This window comes from Coturnix japonica, chromosome 1 (assembly GCF_054131305.1).
Source record: "Coturnix japonica strain WE chromosome 1, WE-NBRP24, whole genome shotgun sequence".
Taxonomy (NCBI): domain Eukaryota; kingdom Metazoa; phylum Chordata; class Aves; order Galliformes; family Phasianidae; genus Coturnix; species Coturnix japonica.
In genome coordinates, this window is record NC_140663.1 from 14,219,501 (window position 1) to 14,244,457 (window position 24,957).

Here is a 24,957-nt window from a genome sequence, read left to right on the forward strand (position 1 = left end):
TAATTTAGCCTTGGGTAGATAGAGACAAAGAAAGTGCTTTGGAAACATAATGATGATTTATACATATTTATAGGTGTTTGTTTTTAGACACTTTTGGAGCCAGTGAACATTTGGTGTAATGTATTGTGACTGTTCTTATTTGTAAAAAGGCTCGCTGTGGGTTGTTTTTAAAATCTGAAACATTTTTACTTCTCCCATATTGAAACAACTTTCAGTTGTCTGAAAGTCAATTGCCATACTGACTAAAACTTTCATATAGCCATGAAATGTGTCTTGGGAAAGAGAATGATATAACTTCAGTCTAAGCCTTTAAGCTGTCAGAATTTTCGATAACTAAAAATAATATTAAACTATTATTATTGGACTCACCCACTATTCTGTACAAATATGTTCAAATTTAAATGGAGCTGGCGTGGGTGAAATTTACTCTTTGAGTTTCTACTGTGTGTTCAGTCTTCCATTATTCTCTGGCCTGCCTGCTTCAACACAGAGGCCTCAGGAAGCACACTGGGTTATACATATGGACAGTTGATCTTCTGGTCCGCAAGATGCAAATGTATCAAATGTTTTCCAAAAGTCTTTAAGCAACTGCTTTAGCGATTAATTTAACTTCTGCTGCCTTACTCTTTATACAATGTCTTGTAACAGTGCCACTGTACTTTTGCGATTTTAATTGTTTGTTTAGATTTTTAGTGCCTTTTTAGCTCTGATAAATGTGGAATTTGGAAGATCAGTGTATTCTCATTGTCTAAGCTTCTAGCATACCCCAGTGAATGTGGATGGAGGAGAATATGGCAGCAAAATCATCTTACAGAAAGAAATGGAATGGAGATGTCTTATTGAGGCCCTAACAAAGACTTCTTGTCATACATTTCAATGCAGTACGACATTAGTGTTTCTGCAGTAGTTGTAATTTATGGCAGGTTAGCTAAAACCACTTTACAGAGTGTGATTCTTTTGGGGGTTAATTATGCTAAATACATAGAAGTCAAACTAGCAGATTAGTTCTATTAAAAATAGAAATAACCCATGCAAGAGATTACCTCTGCTCTCAAATAGAGAACACACCAGAATAAATATTGTATACTTGAGTAGTTCTTTAGAAAGCTTTGATACATTGATATGTACTGTTCAAAGATTTGTATTTATTCGATGTTAAGAAATTGTTTAGGCTACAATTTGTTTAAATTTGCTCTCTCTGTTTTGCATGCATTAATCTCAACTTTCTGTTTCAAGTGAATACAGCCTTTGCTTATGCTCTCTTCTTTGCCAGTTTGTTATTTTCTTCTTTTTGTTACCAATGTTTTAATTTGGAAACCATTACATTATTTGCAAATCTTGTTGCTTGTAGTCCATCCCCAAATAATTTTTGATCTAGAAAATTAGTGGATATATATCTACATATTCATTTCATTGTATAAATTTGCAGATTGTTTTTTGTATACTGAGAAGCTGTGACTTTTAATCTTTTTTCTTCCTTCTTATTTCCTTGTTTAAGTCATCCATTCCATTTCCATTGTTTAAGTCATCCAAAAGAAGAAAAATAAGTCCAGTGCACTGTATAAGTAGTTGCTTTTCGTGTTTCTGTTTGTAATTTTATGTATTTATTTGCACGCATCACCACATTTTAATCTATTCGGTATCAGAGGATTATTTAATTTTTCAGATACTGCTTTTGATAGTTAAGGACTTCAGAAAAGGTTCAGTAAAATGTTGGTTTATTCTGTCTTCAGAACAAGTTCACAGACACTTGGATCAGCATGAGGTGAAATATTTGCAATTTGCTTTCCGATGGATGAATAACTTACTGATGAGAGAAGTCCCTTTACGGTGTACCATCAGATTATGGGACACATACCAAGTAAGTGCTTTATTACACTTCCATAACTCTGACTGTGTGTTTTCAACATGCAGGTGTGTTTCTGTGTTATTCTTTTTGAACCTTTTGATTTAGAGTTATGATAACAAGAGTCTTCAGTGATTGTTACTGTTTAGAAACATTAAAAGTTTTCAGTCATTTTGCCCTTAAAAAAAACCAAACACTTTGTATCATATCAATTTGTAGTACTAAAATGTACCCCTTGTTTCCTCAATACTTTCAAATGTCAAGCGGAATAATTGGTATTAGTGAAAAACTGTTAGTCTGTTCTTAGTTCTGTTTCTTAGTGTTCCTGGAAGCTCTGGTTCTAGTTTTTAGTTATTTTTAATTCTTTTAATTATTTATTTAAACAATAAACTTTTGGCAGAGGTGAGGGGCACTGCCAGTGGGAGAGGTGACTGGGTAGGACAGACTGCCTGATTCCATTGAGTCTGTACTGGGTGTCCATTCTGGTTCCCCCACTTCATGAGGACATCCAGGACAACAGTGAGCAGTGGCCTTTCTTTATAAGAGAATCCCACTGTTGTTTTAACAGAAGGAAACCTTTTGTTTCCTTGCTATTACCCTCTTAGTACCATAGTTAGACTGATGCCTAGTCTCACTGAGCTGTACATTTTCTTCAGAGAAAATATGGACTAAATATTGGTGTTTCCAGTTTAAATTACAACTTGGACATTCTCAGAGTAGGCCCAGTTTTCCCATGAACTACATCAGGTTTCAGAGGAACGGCAGCACACTTAATAGTTTTCTGTTGCATATTTCCTGGTGTAATCTGGAATGGTTAGAATCATGCTATGTCACTCTATATTCTTTGCAGTTCTTTGCAGTGTTTTGAGAGTAGGATCAGGCACTTAAATACTATCCAGATCTGTCTTTGTTAGAATGGTAATAAAGGTTCTCTATCTGGTATCATATTTTGTCTAGTTTAATTTAGGATTCATCAGTCATTTGTTATGCTCTGTGAAGTAAGTCATTGGACATACAATCCAAAATACTTGTGGTTGATCTGGTTAAAGTGTAAAGGCGGAGGGAACTGGAAAGGTTGCCAAATCCTCTGTTAAGTAAATGCTCTGGTATTCTGTAGCTGTGTCTCTGAAATCCACTAAAATTTATCACTGTCTTCTGAAGCAGAACTTTGTAAAATAGGAAGATTAAGGACATTATGCATGCTGCTTACAAAGAATGTGTTGCAAGAGCTTCATAGCTGTAAATATTTTGTTTTACTTATTCTTTAACTCAAATTGCATTTTAATGAGAGTGAATTATTCCTTTCTTTACTTGATTTGGACTTTGTGTTTTCTGTTTGGTTTTCTTTTTAAGATAAATGCTTGAAACATTTTGTATATTTTCAAAAGTAATATTGCTTGTGAAGTAATGAACTCACATTTTAAATCTATAGGACTGCATGGATGGCCATAGACTTTGTCAGATGTGAAAGATTTCACAGACCAATAGTGTAATGTAATACATCAGATTTATCTTTTTATTATCTCTTGCTTTTTTATTCTATGTTTTGCCATTTTTTCTTTTTTTAATTTTTTATTTTTTTATTTTTTTTTTGGCATAAAGAACTGCTAAACTAAGCTACCATGGTGGCTGAATAATTCAGGCATTGCCCATGTTAGTTTTATGTTTGCTCTTTTTTGGGGGTGGCGGCAGTTACTGATGCTGATTTAGAGATTTGTTTGCATATTTGAAATAATGAGTTATCCCTGACTTAAATGACACAACATTCTGCATTGGAATCTTGTTGTAGGGGGGATATCTATATGCTCTACATCTATGCTGTTCAACACTAAACAGATATTTTAAAAGGTTAGGTTTTCTCTCAAAGCCTCCGAGTCTAACCTTCATTCAATTAAAGACATTTTATTGAAGTTTGCATCGAATTTTTATTTAGGTTGATTTTCTTTCATAAAATCTGTGTTGTCCTCATGGCCCTTTTAAGATCTACTCTATTTATATCTCTGTGTACATTTCTCTAAGGTGCAAAAAGTCATTAGAGTGGTAATATCCATTCTAAATCCTTCATCCTTTCCTAGAGGTGGCAATACAAGTGTCAGGTTGTGAAGTAGTACAGAGTTAAATTTTAACTATGGGGGAAAAATCTTGTCTTTTTAAAAAAATCTATGCTTAAATATTAAGTTGAGAACAACATCTGATTTCTGGGCAGTTGGGAGCTTGAAGGAAAACTCTTAATGACACCATTAAATTCTCCTGATATTTGATAATGTAATGTTATACTGACTGCTCTTTGAGATGAGGTAGTACTATTTTTCATTATAATGTTGGTCTTCTGGCCTGATGTTCTTACACAAATTACCTTTCTGTGCTGTCATTCCTGCAGTGATTTCTCTGTGTAAATAACTCTGTAGGAGTACATAATTTGCTTGAGAAACACTTTTAGAAACTTACTCAGACTTCTGTGTTGGCTGGGTATTAAAATTTATGTGGATCTGAAATTGTTTGAGAAAAACAGCAACAAAACAACAACAGCAACAAAAAAGCAACAAAGCGTGAATGCAAAAAAAGGAAAGTTGAAGCAGTATATTAGTTTTCAGTTTCAAATATACTGTGGCAAGTGCCATTTGAAAGTATAGATTTCAAGTGTACAGCCTAATATTTAATCCTGCAGGGAAGCCTTTTTGTTTAGTACCACATTGCTGACTGCTGTGTAGCCAGCTCTCTAGAAGGCTGATGAAGCTGAAATTTAATTCTCATAGTCTTTGAATACATTGCAGAACAGGTGAGTGAAGTGAGTGCTATTTACAACTCATGAGGGTCCTAGTTTGCAGCTTTACTGTATTGTTCTGTGAGGAATGCTTTAGTGTTACCAGAATATCTTAAGGCTTACCTGAAACCATGAAGAATAAATGCAAATGAAAGCACTTAGTAACATCATGTAAAATGTTGTCCAGGGGGAAATATTGGTGGTAGGTGGATGGTTGGACTAGATGATCCTGGAGGTCTATTCCAACCTTGGTGATTCAGTGATTCTAAGTTTTTCACAGAGAACAGGATGCCCAGAGAAGCTGTGAATTCCCCCATCTGTGGAAGTGTTCAAGGCCAGGTTGGATGGGGTAGCCTGATGTGGGTGGTAGCCATCCCATAGCAGGGGGTTGGAATGGGCTTTGAGGTCCCTTTCAACCCAAACCATTCTATATGATTCTATAAAATGTAAAATAGTTGAAAGATTTATGAAAGGCGTAGGGAAAAGGCATAGGAAAAATGTGTGTCTTCGTTAGACCAAATATTATTGCAAGTACTCGAGTAGCAGTTTACATACATTTCCTATACAAGGAGAGATTGAAGTTTATTTTCTCTCCCTCTTGATGCTCATTCTTACTGTCATGTGTCTCAGGTTGGACTTCTGCTGACTGGCATGGTAACATACTTTTGCTTTTTTTCACCTTTGCATCTTTGTATCACTTTTACAACTAATTCATAGATTTTGTTGGAGAGTGGGAGGGACTTTCTTTTAATATAGACATCTAATGTTATAGTTTAAAAAACAACGTAGTTCATCCATTTTGTTGGTCAGTGGCATGATAGCTCTCTGCAACATTTTGCAGCCAGATGTATTTCTCAGGATTGAGAATATCCTCAATAAGTTTGTTTCTCTACCAAACTGTTCATTTTCAAGATCATTCAGTAATTTACTGAGTAATACTAATCTTACTGTTATTTTTGCTCTTTCATTGCTTGTATTTTATTTTTTCTTTAATTCATGTCCTCTTTCTGTCCTGTTCCACAACAGTGTCAGAGTGTAGCTAAAATTATTGAAAAGATTTGGACATGTGAATATTTAATGTCCAATTACTTATTCACAGGTAGGATCGTGTCTTTAAGATTTATAGACATTTGTCAATTTGATTGAAGCTGACCAGTGGGTTAAATGTTTCTGAAATAGGAGAGATAGACGTGGTGGAACATAACCTTTCCTGCCTGGACATAAAATGCAAATGTGAAAGTTTAAATTTCTTAGGAAATAAAGGTAAAATACTGCTTAACTTGGTAATGACTTCTTGTCTGCGTGAAATGTACTGTGAGATAATCTCTTGATTCAGAATCATCAGAGGACTCTGGAGCCTATAATCAAGTTATGCTTTCCCCTTTGATTCTGGCATCTCTTGTTTGGTATAAGGAATGGTGTTTGTTTTCACCAGCTTCCTGCCTGAGAGCTGGAATTCACTGTTCTGCTCTCTCCTGAACTGAACTGCAATTGTCCCTACTTTCACCATAATTCAAGAGCACCTTTTCACATTATCTTCTTTCAAAGTAATTCTAAAGATGTTATTAAAATTAGTTCTTGGATGCTAAACATAAAAGAGCTTGTAGTTATAAGGTTTGCAATCTAAATATTTCCTTTCTGAACAAAACATCCTTACTCTAACTCTCCTTTTGTGTTCAAGTTAGTATTTTCCCATATGACATTAGTCTCCTGATGTGTATAGTTTCCCTTCAACCTTAGCAATTGTGAAGTTTGTTGGGTTTTTTTTTGTTTTTTTTTTTTTTACTTTTTCAGTTTTTGTCAGCCAACTGACTCTCAGCGCCTTACACCACATGGATTGTTATCTGCCAGGACAACTATGTTGCCAAGGCAACTTCCCATTGACAAGAATTGTGCTCATTAAGACTTTATTTTGGCAGGCAATTATATTCCAGTGGCATAACACTGAAGTCAGTGACCTCTTATTGTTTATCTTCTGCTAACTGCAATCTGAAGTAGCATAAAACTGACAGACAAGAAGGTAAGAGTGTTAGTCAGAAAAAGTTTATCTTCAACTATGAGTGCAACTTTTTGTACAGATATGAACATACATAAAGGTTATATGCTTTTGAGTGTCTATTTTTCTGACCTTAAAAAGTACTCCTTCAACTCCTTCATATTTTTATAAGTTCTCTGGTTTTCTCCTAGGAAGGAAATAATCTAAATGCTATTTGTAGAATACAAATATTTGTATTGTATACAAATTGCTTGTATACGATTGGTATTGTTTATTATCGAGGTCCAGTTTATTAATTCCTATTTAATTTTAATTTTTAATGGGAGACAAGGTTCCCAGTCTCCTCATGCAAACAAATTAAGCATATCCACAATCTTGCTGTACGTTCTGATCCCAAACTGTGATCTACAGTTATGTATCCTCATCTTCCCCCTGATCTGATCTATATGCTTTGTCTCAGCAAAACAGGTTTTAATACAAACAAGCAACAAGAGCAAAAGCAACCAAACTAAAACAAACAAGAACCAACCAACACCCCACCAAAAAAAAAAAACCACAAACAAACAAACAAAAAAAAACAAAAACAACACAAACAATGAAATATTCTATCAAATAGAAAATTCAGCTTCATACTTTAGCCAGCCCATCAGCTTTCCTAATAGTGATCTTAGACATTTTATTTAGTACATCTCATCTGCTTAGTCCTTTGCTTGTTATCACATTCTTTCTTTTCATTATGGGAAGAAGGAATCTTGTCACTGCTTGTCTCCCCGGTTAGATTCTGTAGTACTTACAGAGGAGGATAGGGAACATGAGGACTGAGAATTAGGTTGCCTGTATAGTGACATTTACCTGAACTCTGAGGAATGAGCAGTAGTACTAGCAATTATAAAACTTAAATTTAATGCCTGTAGTAGGTGCTTAAATATGACCGTAGGAGAATTGAAGTGATCATCTGCCATGCCTTTGGATGGGTTTGCATATTACTCATGAATGCATAGACATTAGAAGTCTGTTGGACCTTAAATTCCAAGATTTCTACTTTCTAGTCTTCCAACCTCTGCACTCACTGTTAATAGAAACATAGAATGGCCTGCGTTGAAAAGGACCTTAAAGATCACCTTTTTTCAATCCTACTTCTGTGGGCACGGTTGACAACCAAGTGAACAGGCTGCCCAGAGCCACATCCAGCCTGGCCTTGAATGCCTCCAGAGATGGGGCATCCACAGCCTCCTTGGGCAACCTGTTCCAGTCCGTCACCACCCTCTGAGTGAAAAACTTCCTCCTAATATCTAACTTCCCCTGTCTCAGTTTAAAACCATTCCCCCTTGTCCTATCACTATCCAGCCTTGCAAACAGTCATAGCCTGTCCAGTAATAGTAAAGGTGGGGTTTAGTTTGACACGTGAATGTAAAAAAAACAGTATCTTATTGCTTGTGTGTGTAGTGCCTTATCAGGTATCAAAGATTCCATGTTAGTGCAAGGAGGCCTAGTAAAGAAAGACAGGGAAGCTTAGGGAATGCTTTCCTATGGCTTAGAGTGGCTGGTCAACTAAATCTCTTTATAGGCTTCATTGATTGTATTGACCAGATCTTCATTACCTGTGTAGCTTAAACATATATCATGTTTGCAAATATTTAATCTAAAAAAGGGAAGCTCGCTGAGTTTCATCACATTTTGTGTCTGTATGCATATGTATGTATATAAATCTATACGTATGTCTGTATGTGTATATGTATTTATTAGTATTTTTTTTTCCATCTTACTTTTCTTTCTTAGCAAATATTTTTTATCTCAACCCATGAGTTCTGCTTTGTTGGTTTTGTTGGTTATTCTTCTATTTTTTATTTTCTCCCCCATCCTATTGACAGAGTGGGAATGAGCAAACAGCTGTGTGCAGCTTAGTTAAACCCCCAGATATACATAGAGAACCATTCACTTTTTTCTTCATTCAACTTCATAAGACAGCCCCTGGTGCTATTGAAATAGATGGCAATTTTTCTCTGGCTAAACAGAAGTTAATTGCACATGCAAAATGGATAAGATGGAGTATTTTCTCTTCTGTGTAACTTAAAGGATATGAGTAATTTCATTGACTTCATTTGAGCAAGTAATGAATTTAGGTAATTAAGCATGTACTTTAAAGTGATCTATTGATCAGGATCTTGATGAATTTTATGGGATGATAATTAAATGTTAGATGTAGTCTAGAAAATAGTTTATTTTCCTTTTTTTCTACTTTGAAGTAGTTTTTCTTTTTCTGTAGGAGAATTTTAGTAGTATTTTTTATTTTAAAATTCTGAAAAAAATCATGTTAAAAAAATAATCAAGCTTAAAAAATTAAGGCATATTTGGGAGAGAGCATAAAATGTCTTTTGTCAATAAAACAGCAGCTAAGACTGCATATTTTTATTTATATAAATAAGAAAAGTCAGGATTTGAGAGTGTGACTGTGAGTGATAATAAAAACTTCTGGCTCACCTAGTTTCACAGGATTTATAGTTCTTTAAACAACCCCTTTTCATGGTTATGGTTTACTCATCTGGTAGTGGTCTACAGTGAGATGTCTAGCTTGTCAAACAAGATGAAAGCAACTAGTAGTATGGTTGAACCTGCCCACCAATATTCTGTTAGATTTTGTCTCTGTGAGACACAAGGCAACAGAGGGGCAGTCTGACAAAATGGCGCCTGGTGTGGAACTGTATTCAACCATGTGGAAGAAATCTGCCTGTTTATGGAGTTCTGTGTGCAAAACATGCAGGCTTTTGTTCATCACTGGCAAAAATGAAGAATTAATTTTGGTGAACATTGAAAAAGAAGTGCTTAGTAGCTGAGAATTTGCCCTATTAAGTGGTGTAATTGCACTCTATTTTAGTTTCCATGGAAATAAGTAGGAGACATTACTTTTGGAACAACCTGCAGCAGACAAGCTGATGAATGTGGTTTCTTTAAGTGGCTAGTTAGGTGCATTTAAAGATTAACTGAACAGTTGGGCCCAAGGGTTTATGATAAGTTGCACAACATCCACTTACAGACAAGGCACTAGTGACTCTATTGAGCAGAACTCAGTTCATAGGTGATACTAAATGAGAAGGCATGGCTGATATGCCACAGCTTGGGCTGCCATGGAAAGGGAAGTTGGCAAACCTGACAATGGTATGTAGAGGGATCTCATGAACTTCAGCAAGCAGAAATTCAAAGTCCTCCATCTGGAGTGTAATAGCTCAGGCACCTGAACATGCTGGGGTCTGGTGAGTTGGAATGCAGCTTTGCTGGGAAAGACTTTGCAGTGCTGGTGCACACCAGGCTGACCAGGAGTCAGCAAGGCACCTTCACAGCAAAAAAACCCACAAACCAACAGTATGCTGGGCTGCATTAAGAGGAGCATTATAACCTGTTCTAGTTCAGTTACGCATTGCTTACCTCAATGAAATTCCTCCAGTGCCTGTTTAACATTCTATAGCTTTTCAAAGTGCCAGCTCACCAGTGTGAAACTGGTGTGTGACATTCAGAGGCTTCTTCATTTTTTTGCTATGCAAAATGGCAATTTTGTAAGCCGAATAACGGCTTTAGTAATAGGTAGCAGCAAGTTTGTCTTCAGGGGCTTTGTTTGTATTAAACTCGCTCACTGTTGATGAAAAGTACCTTTGATGAAGCATGAAAAAGCACAGATCCAATCTGATGAGTGCTGTCAGCTGTGTGGTTTTTGCAGCCATGTGTCCTTACAGCAGAGTTAGGAAGCTTCCTTTTACTGCTTGCTTTAAAAAGAAATGTACTGCTAGACCTTAACTGCATTTAAAAAAAAAAAACAAAACACCAACAAATCAGAGTCAGTGTAAGCTTTGCTTTCTGCAAAACAAAAGAAAAATAGAAAAAATAAAATTGCAAATTTAATTGCAGGGTTTTCAACTAGAGTTGATTCAGTTTAAGTTGTGATTTTCTGTTTTACCCTTTCCGCAATTAGGTACCATTAAGAATAAATAAATAAATAATAAGACAATCACTCCAATTCCATTCCAAGCATTGTTACCTGAAACTTCCTTAAGCTCAATGGTTCTGGGCTTTCACTTGTACCTTTATGCTCTTTAAACATGAGAGTTAATGGACACAATTATGATACATTCTGTTGGCCTTCCAGAACTTGAAGGGAGCATATAAACAGGAAGGAGAACAGTCGCTTACGAGGGTGGATAGTGCAAGGACAAGGGGGAATGGTTTTAAACTGAGACAGGGGAGGTTTAGGTTAGATATTAGGAGGAGTTTTTTCACATAGAGGGTGGTGATGCACTGGAACAGGTTGCACAAGGAAGCCCCATCCCTGGAGGCATTCAAGGCCAGGCTGGATGTGGGTCTGGGCAGCCTGGTCTGGTGGTTGGCAACCCTGCACATAGCAGGGGGGTTGAAACTGAATTATCATTGTCGTCCTTTTCAACCCAGCCAATTTTATGATTCTATTTGTACTTAACTTTCTGTATTGGATGCAGAGACTCTTCAGTAGGTGCTGTGTAAGTAATTTGGAACTCTCAGGGGAAGAAGCCAGACTGCAAAAGGAACTTTGCACATGTCCTGCAGCAGGGAATGGAACTCCTTTCCCCAGAGCCATCTCTTTGCTCAGCTTTACTTCCTTGCTTTAACACTTGTTACAAGTTGTTCAGCATTTTAAAAGAGTAACCCCATTAGTTTTCTCAAGATCTTGATGTTAGTTCCTAGTTGTTGGTATCTAGCTGCAGTAGGTAGGTACTGACGATTCTAGAAGTGATCAACATTTTGGTGGTTTTTTTTTTCCCCTTTTGTTTCTAATGGGTTGTTGTTAAAACCTGAACAACTGTAAAATAATATAAACACGTTACATGGTTCTTTGGTTCCTTATTTAAACTTATTAAAGCGTCCATAGCTGTTGTATAGTTGGTGTAGCCTGCCTTAATGTAGGACTGTCTAATGTTTCAAAATTGCATAAAACTTGGGAATTTTAAATCAAATTAAATTGTTTATGAAGGACTGAACAGAAGTCTGGGCATTTTGTTACATCAGAAAATGAACAACGTAATTTGAAATAGTACAGGATATGATTTATATTGTTGTGCATGATAAATTTCTGAATAGCAGAACTCTGTGCAGGTAAGGAACAAAATAAATTACTATAAAATAGGGTTGTGAAATTCAGAAATGAATCAATGGTTGATGCCAGTTTACAAAATAGGCAGCCTCATGGCCGTATGTAAAATAATTAGTACGTGTTAATGTACTAATCAGCTACAGATGACAGAACTACACTGAAGATAGTGGGTTGAAGTATATAAATTAACCTGCTCTGCTTGGAAGCAGAATATTTCAGTTACAAAGCTTTTCAGCAGCCAGCTCAGAAAATCTGTTAAGCTTTCAAAATACTTTTTAAATCCTTTGCTCTATGTATTACCTGCACTCAAATGCAACTTTCTGTAAGAAATGACAAACCAGTACTTCACAAATACAGTAACATCCACTAAAAATAGTTTATTTATAATTGCATAGGTACTTCTGGTGGGATTTTGAAATATATAATTACTGTTTATTTCTGGAATGCACAACATTATTAGAACTACCTGAAATATTAAGTCCTTATCTTCTTTCTTCTTGGTCTGTGCTATGCTTTTGCTCCTTGTAATGACTGCTTCTTCCTTAATATTCTGGCCTTTCTTGTTTTCCTGATAAATGACAGTCTTGTGCTTTGCTCTGCTGCTTGGATTGCCCTTGACTGTCTATGCTGGGAGCTTTTCTGCCCTTTCTTCCAGTCTCACAGGGTTTGTTGGCCCTCCCCCCACCTCTCCCCCCCTTTTTTTTAACTTCTCCATCGTATTCATGGGTGATCTGAGGCTTTCCTTATAGCTTCACTGTCAGCTTTATGCTGATGATATGCATATCCGCTATTTTTTTTATTTCTGACCTGACTCCCTTCGTTAAGATATGTGTTTCAGAGTGCCTGTATGACAGTTCTCCCAAGATAGCTGATGGCAATTACTGATACCAAGAATTCTTTCTTTTTCCTTTTCTTTATCAAAGCACCTAGTTTTCTTACCTTGTAACTTTTCATAGTAGATCCTGTGCTGGATTTTTTGTGTTCATCATATTTTTTTATCTTGCATTCTCCAAGCTACTTCCTACTTCCCAATTAAAAACAAAACCACAAACAATAACAGTTCTTAACTAATATGAAGGGTATGATTTTCTAATATGAAAATTGTGCATTTCTTTAAATCAGATAGAATGGTTATTCCAGTATGTTTTTCCCTCACTTGAGCCAGATGGGATACACCCAAGGGTGCTAAGGGAGCTGGCAGAGGTGACTGCCAGGCTGCTTTCTGCCATTTATCAGTGATGCCAGTCAGCTGGAGAGGCACTGGGTAACTGGAGACTTGCTAATGTGACTTCCATCTCTAAGAAGAATTGTAAGAAGGATCCAGTGAACTGCAGGCCTGCCAGCCTGACCTCGGTGCTGGGGAAGATTATGGAATAGATGATCTTGAGTGTGATCACACAGCGTTGAATGCCCATCAGAGGGATCTAGACAGGCTGCATTGGCTGAGGCCAATGGGATGAAGTTCAAGACAACAACAATTCCTTGCAGTGTTACAGGTTTGGGGCAGAGTGGCTAAAAAGCTGTGTGGAGGAAAAGGATTGGAGGATGTTAGATATCAACCAGCAGTGTGCCCTCTTTACTCAGCACTGGTCTGGCTGCACTTCAAGTGCTGTGTTCAGTTTTGGGCCCCTCAGTACAAAAAAGACAGGGAGATCGTGGAGCATGTCCAGAGAAGGGCAAAAAAGCTGTCCGGAACCTTCACAGGTCTGATAAGGAGAAGCTTGAAAGAACTGGGACGGTTCAGTCTGGAAAAGAGGAGGCTCAGTGGAAACCTTGTTGCTCCCTGCAACTGCCTGAAAAGAGGTTGTGGCAAGGCAGGGAGTTGGCCCCTTCTTCCAAGTAAGAGCAAAAGGATGAGAGGTAATGACCTCAGATTTTGCCAGGGGAGTTTCAAGTTGGATACTAGGAAAGATTTTTTCTCAGCAAGAGTGGTGAGGCACTGGAAAAGGCTGTGTCTAAAGAGGTGGTGGAATCACTGTCCCTGGAAGTGCTTAAAGAAGGGATATGGCTTAGTGGGCAGTATTGGTGGGAGGTGGAGGGTTGGACTAGATGATCTTAGTGGTCCCTTGACCTTAATGATTCTATTATTCTAACCTTTTGTTTCAAGAATTAATGATTAATAAAAGAATAAAAATAAAAAAGCCCACCCCACTATTTCAAAGTGAGTGTAAATCTGTGCTGAATTTTGGATGTTTTAAGCCTAATTGGGATTTATATTTTTGTATGTGAAAATGACATAATGCTAAATATGCTACAGTATGTCAGTGAATATGACAAAGTTCTAAAATATTGCTAATGTACCATCAGTTATGAATAATAGTTTTCAAATTAAGTCTAATTTTATCTGTCATCTGAGCTTTTATTGAGTATGCATTATTTCATTAAATTTACTAGTTAGGATAAACTTCTAGTTAGGATACACTTGAAAAGAATACATAAAAAATTCTACATAGGAATTTTCATTTTCACACTGTTTCAAAATGTAAGTTGTCCTTCTGACCATTCAGATCTATGAACAGAATGTAGAATGTGCACTTAAAAGCACAGGTTGTGAAATATTTCATAATCTTTGTGACTATTCGGATACTGAACAAATCAGTAATTACTAGTAGTATAATCTCATTTTAAATGAATTGTTTCTAATATCTCTAAGATTTAAAAAAAATATAATAAAAAATTGCCCGTTCCGTTCATCTATTTGGAAAGGTATGTCTATGGAAGAACATTCATTTCCTTCCTATATACAACATTGTTGGCTGCACATTTTTGCCGTGCACAAAAGCAGTGAAGAAACTTGCGTAAGAGAGGCAGTGAGTAAGATTCATTTCAGCTAACTCAGTTGTCATCAACAATGTTCTGTAGTGTAGTAATATCTTCCAGTGAGCCTAAAAATCAAAATAAAGCTGTGTAGAGCACTCAAGATAAAATGCCTGAATCACAACTTCAGCGTAATTGCTGTTCTGTGATAGTTGTTTTCATGATTTTGTAAACAATCACGTAGTTTATGAATAAATTAAAAATTGCTGTTGTGGGAACCACATATTGTAAAGACAGTGACTCAACATCTGCTGGTTTTGAAAGCCGCAGCGGTGGTGATGATTGAAGGAAGACAAATTTTGGTACAAACTGGAAGGAGGTGGATTAATGACATATTTATTTATTTATTTATTTATTCACAAGATTAAAAAAGCTTTATTACTTTGTATGAAATATATTCTATTGTTAAAACAGAATAAGGTTCTTAGTACATATTAACTGCAATGCTTGAGAAATATGAAGCTTAGAGTTCATGTAGGGAGATAGAAGTTGGACTGTGCATTGCCAGTAGCACAAGTTGGTATTCATGTGTGTTGACAGAGGTTGCTAAAAATGCTTTTAGGAACATAATTTGAGGATGATTTGTGATCCTGTGACTTTTCTTTAAATACATAGATTGCTCCAAAAGTAATGCCTTGTGTTTATTTGGATAAAGGCTACTACAATAGAAAGAGTAAAATAACACTGTTTGATACAGCAAATTCTCAGTTACAAAACACTATTTTTTACTGTAGCTACCACCATTAGCTGTACATTTTTGCCAGCAATGAACAAGAGCCTGCATGTCACACTCAGAAATACCTGCAGCAGTGGAGGTGACCCATTCTTGCAGTTATCACTGCTGTAATGCACTACACACTGTCTCACTGCTCTCACATCAACTGTTCAGTCTCCGTAAATGTTCAGCAGTGTCAGTGAAAGTCAGTGGGTGCAATTTTTTTCTGCATTGAGGAAAATTCAGTGCTACATCTTTGGTTCATATGCATTTCCATGCTGGATGCCATTTTGTCAGACACACCCTCTGCTTTGTTGCACAGCAACAAAATGTAGTGGAATACTGGTAAGAAAGTTCAACCTCTTCCTGCCAGAATACCAACATCTGCCTCTGACATTTTTGGCCAACATAATAAAAGTAGGAGGCATTACTTTTGGAGTACAAGGATTTGACCATACTGTCTCCTAATGGCAATGCCTTGGGTAGTTTGAAACCACCCAAATGATGGGAACATTGCATTGAGGGGTTACAATTGAATCTAGTCTGAAGCAAAATCCAAGCCAAATCAAGTGTGAAGTAAGACACAAACCCAGACCCAAACTATTCTTCATCTTTATTCTCATTATTTGGCATCCTGTATTGAATTGCCTTTAAACACTTGCTATCAACAAGGACAAAAATCTCATCTCTTGATGTATGTAGTGATGTTTTTTATCTGTTTTTTATGATACCATCAGGTATTCGAAGTACTTCATGGCATTTGTGTGGAGGAAAATTGTGAAGTTATTTTCCATATATAAACTAGTTACAGATTCCTTGTACTTTTTAAAACTATAAATGCATCTTATCTAAAAAACCATGCAGGTGGTTATGCTTCACTTTTGCTAATTTATTCTTTTGGTGAGATGAATGTGTTTGTAAATGCCATCACCCTTATTCAATATACTTCAGCTCATTTTCCATCAAAATTTACATTGGAAAGATTTTGTATTAATGCTTTTCAGTTCAAGTGCTGTAGCATCCACTAAGGAAGCTGTAGTGCCAGTATTTCTAAGGACAACGTATGTTGTTGAAACTGATTGATTGTGCTAATCTAATCAAGCTGTCAAAGCAATCCTTCTTACAACATTCTTCTTCATAAATCCGTTAAGTATTTGAACCAGTAAGCCTTTTTATGCCCTTTCCTCAGCAGCAAGTAAGCATGGATGAGTCAAAGTGAAAAGGATTTAGAAATGAGAATGGTAAGCTAATATGAGAAAGGAAAACCCATATCCTACCAGTTGCTCATTAACAAAACTTCAAATGCTGTTTGTTAATGTATAGCTGATACTTTAAAAGACCTAATGTACTAATTTTTGTAATTTTTTTTTTTTTTTTTAATATTGACTTTCTGTTAAGGAAATTTTCTCAATTTGTTCTTTTTTAAGAATAGATAAATATTAGTGATTAATACAAAATCCACTTTATCTACCTGTGTGATTATCTTTCAGCCTGCAGATTAAATCATGTTTGAAAACAGATTTCCATTATAAGCTACTTATTTTGGTATGTGGCATTTTTCTACCAACTACATCTGAGTTTTTGTTAATGGGTGTTTGGTAAGAATTGCAGTACACTTTCATATTTTGAAAGATCTAGAAAATAATAATAGCACAGGAAACGTTGAGGTAATTCTTTTTGAAGACTGACTGTAACAGAACGATCTGTGGGTTACCCAGTATTGTGTTTTCTTTTGTTTTTTTTCCATAGTGAAGGAACTTAGTCTTTTATTATATATGTAGTAGAGTAATTGGGTTGCTTTCAAATGCGCATAGAGATTCTATTTTTTCCTTTATTTTGATCTCAACTGAAGATTATAATTTTCTAGAGTAAAAAGTAGAAAGCGTTTATATTAACATTTAGTTTCTAACTTGAGGAACGATGTTGAAGTCATCAGAAGACATCTGTGAATTGTTCTTGTGTGCTCAGTCTGTATTTCTGTTACATAAATGTTACATATTTAGTTGTTAACATGTAGTTATTTAGTATCTTCACAAGCGATCAGTAAAAGAAGGGGAATAACGCTATAAGAAAGCTTGCAGCTGATAACAGGTTATTCAGAATAAGCATGGAAGTGAATTTGTGATGCAAGAAGACGCTCTGAGTGTAACAGGGACAAAATGACACTTGAAATTTCCATTCATGTAAGTGTAAAGTGACGAAGATTTGAGGAGAAAAGGGAAATCCTATTTTTGAACGTAATCATTAGCCATGAAGTCAGTGTTGCCGCTTGGGAACAAGAAATCGAAGTTATAATGCTTTTATGAAAATGTCAGAAAAGCAAATAAAAGAAGTTTAATTCTGATGGTATATGGTTCCATGGTATTCCTACAGAAGAAAATTGAGATTGGAGGAGATACAGAATTGATAAAAGTTAAGAATGTTTATTTTTTATTTATTTATTTATTTTATTTATTTATTTTTCTGAGAACAGTAACATAACCCAGGACTTGGATAAAATATAACCTGGATCTTAGATTAATTGAAGTCTTCTGGGAGTTGTAGTTCAGTCTTTCTTTTGAGACCAAGAGACCAGAACTCATAAAGTATATCAACGGTCCATGGAACTGCAGCATTCAACTCCCAGTGCACTGCATGGTGTTATGATGCAGAGTACCAATGTAAAACCATAAAAACATGACAAGTGGTTTAAATTAAACGGTCACGTTAACACGTTTTTCTTTCCCTAAAGAACTTTCTTTTTGAGTCACAGGACCATAGAATGGCTTCATTTGGAAGGGGCCTTAAAGACTGTCTTCTTCCAGTGCTCCTGCCATAGAAAGGAACACCTCCCACCAGACCTGGCTGCCTAAAGCCCCCTCCAGCCCAGCCTTGAATACTTACAGGGTGGCACATCCACAAATCATTGCTTTTATTTTTTGTCCTGGTTTTATTTCCAAAAAGTCTGCTGGTATGGGTAGAAAAGTAGACCTTCTGGAGTTGAACCTTCATTAAATATTTTACTTACCAGCACCACATTGTATTTTTCACTTCGATCCTTTTAGTGCCCCACTGGTTACAGGAATGCAAATAAATACTGGTATATTCAGAAAACTCTTTGTATTTAGTGTTTTGGAAGTATGAAGTTGTTGAGTACATCTGGTATTGTACATCCTGAAGAATTCTTGACTAAAGCACATGGTTAACTACAATGTTAGTCTCACATTCAGTGCTGAAATTGATGACCAGGTGTTTATTGATGTGTAAAAACAGCATGTCAACAGTGCTGAATGGACTTTAGTTCAACAAGCATGTGTCTTCCTGGAGTTTGCTTTTGGCAGAACCTGGTTGTTTGGGGTCATGTTATTTACTGAAACACTGTGAGCTGCGGGTGCTGTATTGTCTCAGATCACTGAGAAGACTCTGAGCCTCATTGGACGTGGTCATTTCTGTTGAGGTCCATTTTCACCTGTGATGTGGTTCACATTAACTGCCTTCATGTTCTAATATTTGTTTGCAAGTCTGCAATTCATATATTAGTTAATGTTCTAGTTACTCACTGAAAAAATAAAAATAAATGATCCCTTTTGTAACTTCTTTTGATGTCTTGCTACTCTTCCTTGTCTGAGAGTTCTTTCCATAAATTACTTAGAAAAGGATATCGCCAGAATTCCACGTGCTACAATCTACCACCATGGAAGACACAAGAATTTTAGCTATGTACTTAGACCAGGGAAGGCCTTCAGGAGCCTCTGCTCCTGAGTTTTGATCGTTTCACAAGCTGCAAAAATACAGAATAAAAAGACATTTAAAACATTCCTACAGGAGAATTTGCTGTTTATGTCACTGGATCAGTGTATCTCCTGAAGGCAATGTCATCAGCTGAGTCACTCCACAATGCTGAGATGTCAGTTCACGTTCTATGAGCAGTGTTCAGAAGCCCAATTCACTTGCAACATTAATCCTTTATCCCTAAGAAAGGACACCAAGATTGCTTCTTTGGATAGGAGTTTGATGCTGCTAGATATTTTACAGCTGAGAGATTTCACTGTATTCCTGTTTGCTCTAAAACAGACTGCAGGATGTAGTGCTTATTGATATTATCTGCTTCTGGCTAAATAAAAAATAGGTGTTTAGCAGATACTGTTTGCTGAGCTTCATAATGCCTTTGTGGCATTCAGCCACTCTTCTTATTTGGAAAGAGCTATGCAAGATTGTGTTTTCTCAGTACTGTTATGAAAGTAAATTATCGAAATTTAAAAGAAAGAAGTCATAGAAATAACTCTTTTAGAGGAAAAATACTGTTTTATAGCTCATTAGAAAATAGAAAATGCTTTTTGTTCTAACTAGCCATTGAAATGTACATTTTCCTGAAATGCATTATTGTGTGTTTATTACTGAAAATCACCAACATACTTGAGCTAGAAAGATGCGCTTCTGTTCTTCCTGTTAAAGCACAGATTACTTTCATGGTGTATTTTAAATTAAAGAATCAAAAGCATCAAAACCTTTGTCCTAGTCAGCACTAAAAAGCGATGTTAAATTATGAATGACGATTCAGTTTCCTGCCTGTGCTGTCTGATAGCTTTGTAGATGCAGTAGTCGAGATTCTGGATGCATAAAAGCAGAGATTTCACACTGGACTAAACCCCGTGTTTCTGTTAAAGCAATATGCACAACACTAACAGTACAGAGGAGACAGACTGAGCTACCAACAGATTCTGCTTAGAACACTGACATTAATTTTTTGACTGTATCTCTTGTTTTCTTCCCTTTATTGTAATGAGCAAGAACAATTCTGTGCTGAGATTCTTGCATCAGTAACATTAAAAGAGTTTAATGAGAAATGTACATTAATAGATGAGAACTGAGTATGAATAGATGAGACATACTGTATTGAAATTCTGTATCTTTCTCACTAGTAAAATAATTATTCCGCCCTTTCCTTTCTTCTGACGAATGGAAAGAAACTGCTGTCGGCAACCTCTATTATTAATTGTATTGTTTATAACAACTTTAAATGCTTTCTTAACCCGTTACATGCTCTATTTAGTATATTATTCTGTAGGTATGTTTTTTAGCGTTTGCACAATCTCTTATTTATTTTTGTCTTGCTTGCATTCTTCTGCAAGAGGGAGAGTGTGAAAGAATGCGTTCAGCAGTGTCAGATGAAGCTCATTGCTATGCTAACTGCAGGACTGTACTCCTTTAGGAGGGCATTCAATCCTTGGCATTCATTCCCTCACACTGATGTGATAACAGAATAAAGGAGCTTTACAGATGATTGAAGTCAAGTAGTAGAGCCATTGTAAAGGCTCACAAGAAGATTACTGATGAATACTATTACTGCTGGAGGCTGGACTAGCAATTGTGTATGTCCAGGCTTTCTAGCAGAGAATGAATAACAAAAGTATGTGCTAATAATTATGAATTAGCTATGGCCTGTTCTTTTAGAGGGAAGGTGGTGATGTGTGTCTGACTTCAGTGTGCTAAGAACTGTATGATAAACGTTTACCAAGCTCTGTGAATGGTTCAATTTATTTTAAGTGGTAGTAGGAATTGTGATTGTTGTATTTACTTAGTTTTGGATACCAGAATAAATAAAAATTGGGCATAATGTTCCGTCTCAGACTGGAGTCAAGAGGTGTTTTAATACTTCAGGAATAATGGAAATCACATTTTCTCCATTTTTAAACTGCAGTATCTTTCTTTGTCTTAGACAGGAGACAGATTGAAGACTTTGAATTTATTCCAGTATATCAAACATACTTTGCTTATAAAATGAGCAGATGGCTGAGATAGAATCACAGACTCTTCCATGGTTTAGTTTGGCTGAACTTTTTTGGAACTAAAATACTTCAGTTTTCTGATTGTCTTTTCTTGCAGAGAGCGTGTATAAATGTTAAATACCAGCCTTACTGTCATTTCTTTTTCTACTGTCCTTCTAAATGGTGATAGAAATAGAAGATACAAAACCTTTGTAGGAATTCTGTTGTGAGAAAGAGGGTAGGTCTTACCTGCCTGTACTACCTTAAAAAGGTTACTGGATGCTCAGAAGGGGGAGGTGAGTTAACAGTCCTCTTTCGATTGAAAGCACTGAAAAAAATCTCTTAAAATTATCTGAAGTCTGGGTTTTATTAAATAGAAGATATTAAACAGAAGTTTATGACAAATTAAGAGAGAAGTCAAAGAAATTTGTGAGCAACTTTGCCTCTATTCAATGTGTACTTCTGTGTAGTACTAGCTACTAGTCCTCTTTTGCCTCCACAAGGCTTATTTCATCAAATTCTTTGCTTCCTGAGCATCTCATTGGTCGTTCTGGCTCCAGCTGGCACAATCCCAAAGTTCTTTCTCATAATTTTTCTTCTACTCTTCTCTGTCATCACTGGAACCTTTCCTTCCTAGGTGTCATCAATTTGTCTTAAGGGAAGCCCTGAAGAGATCTCTATTTTTCTCTGGAGGGATTCCCTTGACCTCCTGGTGTCTATTTGTTAAAGAAATATAACTCACTCAAACTGAAAAAGTATTTTACCAAACCTCCAGGCTTTCATAGTCTTACTCTTAAATTGGATCATCTTAAATATCCATGCGATTACTGTACACTGCATTGTATAATTTCAGTGTGCCTTCTGTTGTTGATAGATGACAATGATTAGACTCTGTATGCTGTGATTTTTTTGTCCTTTATCTGTCTTTGAGAACAGTGACACTAATTCTGGAGATTGTGTTGATACCTTTGAGAGGAAAAGGTATTATGAAAAGTAATAAATGAAAATGATGCCTCCAACCTGCATTTGCTCTGAATTTGTTTGTAATGGAACTTTTATGAAACACAATAAACAGTATTGAAAAAGCAAGTTTTATGTAGTGACTTAGGAAATTGTAATACCTAGAATAAGCTGAATAAGATATAAAAAGCTATAAAGCAGGTTTTCTTGCATTTTGGGAAGAAAGACATAGTTTGTTGTAGAGCGGAAACATATAATAGATAGGGAATGCTTGTGGTTTCCTGCTTCTATGTTTAAATACTGTCAGTTGAGTTGTTTTTTCTCTTTTGCAAAAATTTATGGATAAAAACGGCCAGATGTCCTCAACAGTCTGCCATTTTCCTTTCATTGAGTAAATGGAGATCAGATTACTTGAAACTCATTTATAAAATAATAAATAGGGTCAACCCAATATAAACTACATCTTCCTAATATCCTTTAGTAAATGTAGGTGAAAAGAAAAAAAATAAAGTGGTGTGTGTTGTTATTTAATACTTTTTTAACAAAATGATAGAGTCCTGTCTGTTAATAAAGTTGTTTTCTTCCAACTGGATTTCTTCTTTCTTTGTAGTTACTTATCAAACCTGCAGAAAAGTGGTGTGTTAGAAGGAAAATAAATCAGTCTGTCCTTTCTGAAAGGTATAATGAATGTTCTTTAGTTATGCTTTGTTAAAACATAGATCGCAGATAGAGCAAAGTTGTTCTTGAGTATGTTTTAAGTTCAGTTTAATGTTTCACAACAAATTATCTTTAAGTAGTTGATTAAAGCTGTTTTATTTTTATGTAATCCAGCATCTGCTTTATTAAAAAAAAAAACCACAACATTTTCATAATGAAATACTTTTTGAAATTTCTATAGAAATGCAGTTTAAAATATATTTTTGTTGCATTACGCCTTGCCACTTTTTGAAATTAAATACTTAAGCATAGACTAACTGCCTGTATGATTTCAGATTATACATGTATCTATAGGAAGATCGTTTTCTTCTTTTTTACTATTTAATGTTTTTCTAGCTATAACTTTAATTAATTATTTTTGTCACCTGCCCTGTAGCGTTTTATGGAAACCGAAATCTGGTGCTCGAATCCCTGTAGGCTGTCAGTGAGCAAGTAACATGGTAACCTCTTAACTTCACTTATTTCCATAGTAGTAGCACCTGTTGTTTTTCATAAATGAGTATTAATTTGGTTTATAGTTTATGATTCCAGGGTTGTAGTGGCTTTTCACAGCCTTCTAGGACTAGCCATAGAATAGAATACTGCCACAACGTTATGTGACCAAATGCAGATTCTTGAAAGGTGCCCACAATCCATCTGCAGTAGCATGGAGCTTGCTTTGAGAATTGTGGAACTTCTGGAATCGTTTAGTTATTTAACACTACTATTTCTACCCCAGAACCTGTTCCTGAATCTGGACAAGCAGTTTCTGCATGTCTCTGAGAGTCTCTTCACTGTGTAAATCTTAGCTAGAACTGCAGGTGTGCTGATTTCTTTCTTTCACAGCTCCTTTTGGAATGCACAATGATTGGTTAGAGCACATTTTTGATAATAGCACTGTACTGTATCCACTTTGGAATGAGCTACAAACTTTGTTAGTAAATGATGAGTTTCAGGGCTGTTCCGTGATAGCAGAAATTGTATAATGGTCAGTATTAAGCAGTGGCCTGGGTAATAACTTTTATGAAAAAAAATAATTCTGAAACAACATGAGATGAGCAGTAATGGCCAGCATAGTAACTTTGGGGAGCTGGAAGTCAAGGAACAGTAAAATATACAAACTAACTGGATGATCGGGCTTTGAGCAACCTGGTTAAGTGGCAGATATCTCTGCTTATAAGAGGAGGACTAGAACTAGAGAATCCCTTCCAACCCAAACTATTCTGTGAGCTGTGTAAAAAGCATTTTAGCTAGGAACCGAGTGTAGCTGTATTTGCAGCTTAAATGATGTGTGAGTTATTAAAGCACTCGCACTGACTTAAACTGATGTTTGAACTTACAGCTTGACGTCCTGCTTTCCAACAGAGGTATATTCTACTCACATTTTACAGCCTAAAAGCTCAGAGTAATTTGGGTTTTTTGCAACATAATAAACTGAAGTTCAGAGTAGTCTTCACTGGTATAAACAAAATAATATAGAGAAAATCAGTTTAATTTGAAAAGTATTAGGAAGCTGAAGAACAGATACAGTTAAATTATATTTTGATATGCGTCTATTATTATTTTTGTTCATAGACTGGGTAGACAATATTCTATTTGATTTCTCTTGTAATTTTCTAGAGGCTGAATTGCTATTTTGCTAAATATTTGTTTCTTTCATTTTGTTGATAACATTCGTCCTGAAGCCAGAGAACATGGCTTTTTATTCCATGGTTGTCTCCTTATTGCTTTTTATAATTTATAAAAGAGATTCTAAGAAAATTAAATGGAAGTGCATTTTTTTTTTGTTCTTTTGCTATATTTTTAAGCTGCTATCCTTTATAACTTATGTAGGCACTTTCATGGCAGCATTAATAAAATCAATTGTAAAATGTTTCTGAAAGTTCTGAGGAGTGTTTAGGCATCCAATGCAAGATACAGGGCTTGGGTTGTTTCAGTAGGACTGGGATTTTAGGTTACTTCAAATTTCTGCTAAAGGTTATGTGCCCTGTACTCACAGTCAGGCTGTAGCTGGGAACTGAGTGAAGCTGTATTTGCAGCTGAAATGATGTCTGAGCTATTAAAACACTCATACTGACTTAAACTGATGTTTGAACATACAGCTTGACATCCTGCTTTCTAACAGAAGTGTGTTCTAGGCAAGTTTAAGTCCTCCTCACTAGGTTAGCCAGCCTGCTGCTGAAGATTGCCCTGCCTCTTCTAAGCAGGTGGATGACATCTCTCTCTAATAGTTTATAATCTTCACAGAAAGTCCCCTTGTAATAAAATCCCAAACCCTCACACTGGCGCCAGCCATGTAG

General features: G+C 36.0%; 1 protein-coding gene across 5 annotated transcripts in view; it reads left to right on the plus strand.

Moving 5' to 3' along the window:
* Positions 1–24,957, plus strand: part of TBC1D22A (TBC1 domain family member 22A) — a 141,069-nt gene that overhangs the window by 72,299 nt on the left and 43,813 nt on the right. For all 5 annotated transcript variants that reach the window (XR_014934099.1, XM_085514517.1, XM_015851943.3 and 2 more), the window contains one exon: positions 1,734–1,861. Coding sequence is in view for 4 of the 5 variants with exons in the window: in XM_085514517.1 (XP_085370643.1) it covers positions 1,734–1,861 (128 nt within the window). In the remaining variant the exon portion in view is untranslated. The remainder of the gene's footprint in view (positions 1–1,733; positions 1,862–24,957) is intronic.